The following is a 10000-nucleotide window of genomic DNA, read 5'->3' as shown; positions in this document are numbered from 1 at the left end:
TTGTGCACTGTGTACTGTGTATTGTGCACTGTGTACTGTGTACTGTGCACCGTGTACTGTGTACTGTGCACTGTGCACTGTGTACTGTGTACTATGCACTCGCATTGTGATGAATGGACAAATGCAGCTGTTATAAAACACCTAGGTGTATTGGCATGACATTCTACGATTGCCATTAGGCTCATCTTTTCCTGTCTAACACTTGTAACCTGAATTGAAGCGTCCACTGTTGTCCACGCGCGCCTCTTTCTCGGCTAATCATCTCCGCCTTGTCCGTCTTCTCCTCAAACCACAACGCAATATGGAGCGTATACCACCCGGTTTCCAGTCAATTTGCTAATGTTTCATGTGGCTGACTTGCACCAATGTTAAGTAATGGTGTCGTAGCCTATAGTTCTTAGAGAATGTTGTATTAATTGTACTGGTACGGCGTTCCCCCCACTGTTTATTTTGCCGGGACGCTGTACCAGACCGTACCGCCTTACTTTCACCTCTGAAAAAGACACAGACCTGATCCCTCTCCTCCCTTTCTGTGTCCCCAGGATAGTGAACTATGAAATGGGAAAAGGAACGTCCAAGGCCCGCTCCCTCTGGAGGCTGGAGCCCCTCAGGATTGGGTGAGCTCTCCCCCATCGAACCCACCTCCACTCTGACCCTAACCTCACTCCCACCTCACCCTCTCTCACTTATCCATTTCACAGATACTGTCTGTCCTTCACTGCATTCACTCACTTTCAGACACACTTCGGAATCCACTATCTAGAACCTTAAAGGTTTCTTTGGCTGGCCCCATAGGAGAACCCTTTGAAGAGCCCCTTGTGGTTTGGCTTTGGTTGAGAACATAGACACCCAATACACTTTCAGACACCCTCAAGTCAATGGCACTTTCCATGAACCACCTGGTTGTATATGACGTGTAATGCATTATGGAAGTAATTATAATGTCTTCTACCTTTATTTCACCAATAGAATCTCAAGTAGTCTCAAGTCAAGTATTATCAGAATGGCGCTGCAATGTATAGCTGCCGTTTTACGTTTTACTGGCTCCTGACCAATTTTATATACATGTGTGTATACAACACACGGGGATGAAACCCAGAACAAACATGTATACAACACACGGGGATGAAACCCAGAACAAAAGAGCGAGGTTAAACCTCTAATAAATACACGGGACGAGACACAAAACAAGAATACACGGGATGAGACCCGTAATAACAAGACACGGGATGAGACCCGTAATAACAAGACACGGCATGAGACCCGTAATAACAAGACACGGGATGAAACCCGTAATAACAAGACACGGGATGAGACCCATAATAACAATAGACAGGACGAGATCCGTAATAACAAGACACGGGATGAGACCCGTAATAACAAGACACGGGATGAGACCCGTAATTACAAGACACGGGATGAGACCCGTAATAACAATAGACAGGACGAGATCCATGAGCAGCAGTACCAGGGGGATGCGTGACAGTACGCCCCCCCCCCCCCCCCCCCCCCCTCCGGACACGGAACAGCAGGACGACACTGGCCTCGAGAACGACCACAGGAACGTGGTGCTGGTCGGTCAAGGCCAGTTGCAGCTGCCGAAGTTTCGTCGTCATCAGACTGGCCAGTTGCAGCTGTCGACGTTGCAGGGGCGTCGTACGGGCCAGTTGCAGCTGCCGAAGTTGAGGTGGTGTTGAACGGGCCAGTTGCAGCTGCTGAAGTTGTGGTGACATTGGACGGGCCAGTTGCAGCTGCCGAAGTTGTGGTGGTGTTGGACGGGCCAGTTGCAGCTGCCGAAGTTGTGGTGACATTGGACGGGCCAGTTGCAGCTGCCGAAGTTGTGGTGGTGTTGGACGGGCCAGTTGCAGCTGCCGAAGTTGTGGTGACGTTGGACGGGCCAGTTGCAGCTGCCGAAGTTGTGGTGACGTTGGACGGGCCAGTTGCAGCTGCCGAAGTTGTGGTGACGTTGGACGGGCCAGTTGTGGTGGCGTTGGACGGGCCAGTTGTGGTGACGTTGGACGGGCCAGTTGCAGCTGTCTCCATTTAGTGTTGGTTATTCTGTCACATTGTATAAATGATTGGAGACAGCCGTTCCATGGATTCTAACCGTCAACTAATCATAAATCCCTTGACTAGGTGAATCAGGTAAGCTAGTTCAGGGTCTATAACAACACTTTAAAGATATGGATGTCCCCGAGGAGGTTTGAAAACCAGTGTACTAAGATATTTTGAAACAGTGGAAGTGCTTCATCGTAGAAGGATGCTGAAATGCCTGAGACTGTATGCTGTATGTCTCCTGTCCCAAAAATACATCTGACGTACATCTCTCCCAAAAATTCATCTCACACGTTAAGATAAGATAGCACTTTATTTATCCCCCAAAGGGCATCACCCAATACATACAACACCAATAAATACCCAATAAAACTCACAAAAATAAAATAAAAAAACACACAAAAACTGCACATCATCAATGAATATTAAAAACTAAGTTGACATGGTGGTTCCCCTATTTTTAATTGGGAACGGGTTAGAGCGATTACTGTAGCATTTAGATTGACATCTCTCTGGGTTCCTCCCCTCTATGTGATTGGTCAGCTGGAGCGGCAGCCACATTCGCTATGGGCAGGCGTTCCGTCTGCGTCACCTGTCTACCGGTCACTACCTGGCGCTGACCGAAGAGCAGGGTCTGGTCCTACAGGAGAGAGAGAAGTCCGATACCAAGTCCACTGCTTTCTGCTTCAGGGCTACCAAGGTTTGTCTGAATATATGGATGCTATAGATACTATATACATGTATATACTGTATATATAGCATGTATATACTATACTAGTATATTGTATATATAATATGTATATACTATACTAGTATACTGTATATATAGTATGTATATAATATACTAGTATACTGTATATATAGTATGAATATAATATACTAGTATACTGTATATATAGTATGTATATAATATACTAGTATACTGTATATATAGTATGTATATAATATACTAGTATACTGTATATATAGTATGTATATAATATACTAGTATACTGTATATATAGTATGAATATAATATACTAGTATATTGTATATAGTATGTATATAATATACTAGTATACTGTATATGTATTATGTATATAATACACTAGTATACTGTATATATAGTATGTATATAATATACTAGTATACTGTATATATAGTATGTATATAATATACTAGTATACTGTATATATAGTATGTATATAATATACTAGTATACTGTATATATAGTATGAATATAATATACTAGTATATTGTATATAGTATGTATATAATATACTAGTATACTGTATATGTATTATGTATATAATATACTAGTATACTGTATATATAGTATGTATATAATATACTAGTATACTGTATATATAGTATGTATATAATATACTAGTATACTGAATATATAGTATGAATATAATATACTAGTATACTGTATATATAGTACGTATACCATATACTAGTATACTGTGCATATATAGTATGAATATAATATACTAGTATACTGTATATATAGTATGTATATAATATACTAGCATACTAAATATATAGTATGAATATAATATACTAGTATATTGTATTTATATATGTATATAATATACTAGTATACTGTATATATAGTATGTATATAATATACTAGTATACTGTATATATAGTATGTATATAATGTGCTAGTATACTGTATATATAGTATATACACAATATACTAGTATATTATATTCATACTATATATTCAGTATACTAGTATATTATATACATACTATATATACAGTATACTAGTATATTATATTCATACTATATATTCAGTATACTAGTATATTATATTCATACTATATATTCAGTATACTAGTATATTATATACATACTATATATACAGTATACTAGTATATTATATTCATACTATATATTCAGTATACTAGTATATTATATTCATACTATATATTCAGTATACTAGTATATTATATTCATACTATATATTCAGTATACTAGTGTATTATATACATACTATATATTCAGTATACTAGTATATTATATTCATACTATATATTCAGTATACTAGTGTATTATATTCATACTATATATTCATTATACTATTCATACATTATCTTGCCATGTACATTTTTAACATTTCCTCACATGAAGGTGTATTGGAGAATTGATGTTTATAGAAATGTCTGAGAAAGGTCAAAGCACACTAAGACCCACCTATATTTTAAAGAGTACGTTCTGTACAATTTGACTTGTTAAAAGTCATTCTTGTAGCCCTACAGTACTACCAGCAGTTACATTCTAGCCCAGAACTCAAGTCACACTGTCAATACAACACAACCAAGTCACACTGTCAACACAACACAACCAAGTCACACTGTCAATACAACCAAGTCACACTGTCAATACAACACAACCAAGTCACACTGTCAATACAACACAACCAAGTCACACTGTCAATACAACACAACCAAGTCACACTGTCAACACAACACAACCAAGTCACACTGTCAACACAACACAACCAAGTCACACCGTCAATACAACACAACCAAGTCACACTGTCAATACAACACAACCAAGTCACACTGTCAATACAACCAAGTCACACTGTCAATACAACACAACCAAGTCACACTGTCAATACAACACAACCAAGTCACACTGTCAACACAACAGAACCAAGTCACACCGTCAACACAACACAACCAAGTCACACTGTCAATACAACACAACCAAGTCACACTGTCAATACAACACAACCAAGTCACACTGTCAACACAACACAACCAAGTCACACTGTCAATACAATACAACACAACCAAGTCACACCGTCAACACAACACAACCAAGTCACACTGTCAACACAACACAACCAAGTCACACTGTCAACACAACAGAACCAAGTCACACCGTCAACACAACACAACCAAGTCACACTGTCAATACAACCAAGTCACACTGTCAATACAACACAACCAAGTCACACTGTCAATACAACACAACCAAGTCACACTGTCAACACAACAGAACCAAGTCACACCGTCAACACAACACAACCAAGTCACACTGTCAATACAACCAAGTCACACTGTCAATACAACACAACCAAGTCACACTGTCAATACAACACAACCAAGTCACACCGTCAATACAACACAACCAAGTCACACTGTCAATACAACACAACCAAGTCACACTGTCAATACAACACAACACAACCAAGTCACACTGTCAATACAACACAACCAAGTCACACTGTCAACACAACACAACCAAGTCACACTGTCAACACAACAGAACCAAGTCACACCGTCAACACAACACAACCAAGTCACACTGTCAATACAACACAACCAAGTCACACTGTCAATACAACACAACCAAGTCACACTGTCAACACAACACAACCAAGTCACACTGTCAATACAATACAACACAATCAAGTCACACTGTCAACACAACACAACCAAGTCACACTGTCAACACAACAGAACCAAGTCACACCGTCAACACAACACAACCAAGTCACACTGTCAATACAACACAACCAAGTCACACTGTCAACACAACAGAACCAAGTCACACTGTCAACACAACACAACCAAGTCACACCGTCAATACAACACAACCAAGTCACACTGTCAATACAACACAACCAAGACACACTGTCAATACAACACAACCAAGTCACACTGTCAACACAACACAACCAAGTCACACTGTCAATACAACACAACCAAGTCACACTGTCAATACAACACAACCAAGTCACACTGTCAATACAACACAACCAAGTCACACTGTCAATACAACACAACCAAGTCACACCGTCAATACAACACAACCAAGTCACACCGTCAACACAACACAACGAAGTCACACTGTCAACACAACACAACCAAGTCACACTGTCAATACAACACAACCAAGTCACACTGTCAACACAACACAACGAAGTCACACTGTCAATACAACACAACCAAGTCACACTGTCAATACAACACAACCAAGTCACACTGTCAACACAACACAACGAAGTCACACTGTCAACACAACACAACCAAGTCACACTGTCAATACAACACAACCAAGTCACACTGTCAATACAACACAACCAAGTCACACCGTCAATACAACACAACCAAGTCACACTGTCAATACAACACAACCAAGTCACACTGTCAACACAATACAACCAAGTCACACTGTCAATACAACACAACCAAGTCACACTGTCAATACAACACAACCAAGTCACACTGTCAATACAACACAACCAAGTCACACTGTCAATACAACACAACCAAGTCACACTGTCAATACAACACAACCAAGTCACACTGTCAATACAACACAACCAAGTCACACTGTCAATACAACACAACCAAGTCACACCATCAATACAACACAACCAAGTCACACTGTCAACACAACACAACCAAGTCACACTGTCAATACAACACAACCAAGTCACACTGTCAATACAACACAACCAAGTCACACTGTCAATACAACACAACCAAGTCACACCATCAATACAACACAACCAAGTCACACTGTCAACACAACACAACCAAGTCACACTGTCAATACAACACAACCAAGTCACACTGTCAATACAACACAACCAAGTCACACCATCAATACAACACAACCAAGTCACACTGTCAATACAACACAACCAAGTCACACCATCAATACAACACAACCAAGTCACACTGTCAATACAACACAACCAAGTCACACCATCAATACAACACAACCAAGTCACACTGTCAATACAACACAACCAAGTCACACTGTCAACACAACACAACCAAGTCACACTGTCAATACAACACAACCAAGTCACACTGTCAATACAACACAACCAAGTCACACTGTCAGTACAACACAACCAAGTCACACCGTCAATACAACACAACCAAGTCACACCATCAATACAATACAACCAAGTCACACTGTCAATACAACACAACCAAGTCACACTGTCAATACAACACAACCAAGTCACACTGTCAATACAACACAACCAAGTCACACCATCAATACAACACAACCAAGTCACACTGTCAATACAACACAACTAAGTCACACTGTCAATACAACACAACCAAGTCACACTGTCAACACAACACAACCAAGTCACACTGTCAATACAACACAACCAAGTCACACTGTCAACACAACACAACCAAGTCACACTGTCAATACAACACAACCAAGTCACACCGTCAATACAACACAACCAAGTCACACCATCAATACAACACAACCAAGTCACACTGTCAATACAACACAACCAAGTCACACTGTCAATACAACACAACCAAGTCACACTGTCAATACAACACAACCAAGTCACACTGTCAATACAACACAACCAAGTCACACCATCAATACAACACAACCAAGTCACACTGTCAACACAACACAACCAAGTCACACTGTCAACACAACACAACCAAGTCACACTGTCAATACAACACAACCAAGTCACACTGTCAACACAACACAACCAAGTCACACTGTCAATACAACACAACCAAGTCACACTGTCAACACAACACAACACAACCAAGTCACACTGTCAATACAACACAACCAAGTCACACCATCAATACAATACAACCAAGTCACACTGTCAATACAACACAACCAAGTCACACTGTCTATACAACACAACCAAGTCACACCATCAATACAATACAACCAAGTCACACTGTCAACACAACACAACCAAGTCACACCATCAATACAATACAACCAAGTCACACTGTCAATACAACACAACCAAGTCACACTGTCAATACAACACAACCAAGTCACACCATCAATACAACACAACCAAGTCACACTGTCAATACAACACAACCAAGTCACACTGTCAATACAACACAACCAAGTCACACTGTCAACACAACACAACCAAGTCACACTGTCAATACAACACAACCAAGTCACACTGTCAACACAACACAACCAAGTCACACTGTCAATACAACACAACCAAGTCACACTGTCAACACAACACAACCAAGTCACACTGTCAATACAACACAACCAAGTCACACCGTCAATACAACACAACCAAGTCACACCATCAATACAACACAACCAAGTCACACTGTCAACACAACACAACCAAGTCACACTGTCAATACAACACAACCAAGTCACACTGTCAACACAACACAACACAACCAAGTCACACTGTCAATACAACACAACCAAGTCACACCATCAATACAATACAACCAAGTCACACTGTCAATACAACACAACCAAGTCACACTGTCAATACAACACAACCAAGTCACACCATCAATACAACACAACCAAGTCACACTGTCAATACAACACAACCAAGTCACACTGTCAACACAACACAACCAAGTCACACTGTCAATACAACACAACCAAGTCACACTGTCAACACAACACAACACAACCAAGTCACACTGTCAATACAATACAACCAAGTCACACCATCAATACAATACAACCAAGTCACACTGTCAATACAACACAACCAAGTCACACTGTCAATACAACACAACCAAGTCACACTGTCAATACAACACAACCAAGACACACTGTCAATACAACACAACCAAGTCAATACAACACAACCAAGTCACACTGTCAATACAACACAACCAAGTCACACCATCAATACAACACAACCAAGTCACACTGTCAACACAACAGAACCAAGTCACACTGTCAATACAACACAACCAAGTCACACCATCAATACAACACAACCAAGTCACACTGTCAACACAACACAACCAAGTCACACCATCAATACAACACAACCAAGTCACACTGTCAATACAACACAACCAAGTCACACTGTCAATACAACACAACCAAGTCACACCGTCAATACAACACAACCAAGTCACACTGTCAACACAACACAACCAAGTCACACTGTCAATACAACACAACCAAGTCACACTGTCAATAAAACACAACCAAGTCACACTGTCAATACAACACAACCAAGTCACACTGTCAACACAACACAACCAAGTCACACCGTCAATACAACACAACCAAGTCACACTGTCAATACAACACAACCAAGTCACACTGTCAATACAACACAACCAAGTCACACCATCAATACAACACAACCAAGTCACACTGTCAATACAACACAACCAAGTCACACCATCAATACAACACAACCAAGTCACACCGTCAACACAACACAACCAAGTCACACCATCAATACAACACAACCAAGTCACACCATCAATACAACACAACCAAGTCACACTGTCAATACAACACAACCAAGTCACACTGTCAATACAACACAACCAAGTCACACTGTCAATACAACACAACCAAGTCACACTGTCAATACAACACAACCAAGTCACACCGTCAACACAACACAACCAAGTCACACCGTCAATACAACACAACCAAGTCACACTGTCAATACAACACAACCAAGTCACACTGTCAACACAACACAACCAAGTCACACTGTCAATACAACACAACCAAGTCACACCATCAATACAACACAACCAAGTCACACCGTCAACACAACACAACCAAGTCACACTGTCAACACAACACAACCAAGTCACACCATCAATACAACACAACCAAGTCACACCATCAATACAACACAACCAAGTCACACCATCAATACAACACAACCAAGTCACACTGTCAATACAACACAACCAAGTCACACTGTCAATACAACACAACCAAGTCACACTGTCAATACAACACAACCAAGTCACACCATCAATACAACACAACCAAGTCACACTGTCAATACAACACAACCAAGTCACACTGTCAATACAACACAACCAAGTCACACCGTCAACACAACACAACCAAGTCACACCGTCAATACAACACAACCAAGTCACACTGTCAATACAACACAACCAAGTCACACTGTCAACACAACACAACCAAGTCACACTGTCAACACAAC

At 40.4% G+C, this 10000-nt stretch overlaps 1 protein-coding gene across 7 annotated transcripts in view; it reads left to right on the top strand.

Moving 5' to 3' along the window:
• LOC110529177 (ryanodine receptor 3) overlaps positions 1 to 10000 on the top strand; it is a 250062-nt gene that overhangs the window by 59649 nt on the left and 180413 nt on the right. For all 7 annotated transcript variants that reach the window (XM_090242497.1, XM_090242492.1, XM_090242494.1 and 4 more), the window contains 2 exons: positions 543 to 617; positions 2599 to 2755. In XM_090242497.1, coding sequence (XP_090098623.1) covers positions 543 to 617; positions 2599 to 2755 — 232 coding nt within the window. The remainder of the gene's footprint in view (positions 1 to 542; positions 618 to 2598; positions 2756 to 10000) is intronic.

Source organism: Oncorhynchus mykiss, chromosome 8 (genome assembly GCF_057628025.1).
Source record: "Oncorhynchus mykiss isolate SJ-2025 chromosome 8, ASM5762802v1, whole genome shotgun sequence".
Classification (NCBI taxonomy): Eukaryota; Metazoa; Chordata; class Actinopteri; order Salmoniformes; family Salmonidae; genus Oncorhynchus; species Oncorhynchus mykiss.
Note: the sequence above shows the minus strand (reverse complement) of the source record. Positions and strands in the feature narration are given on the sequence as shown.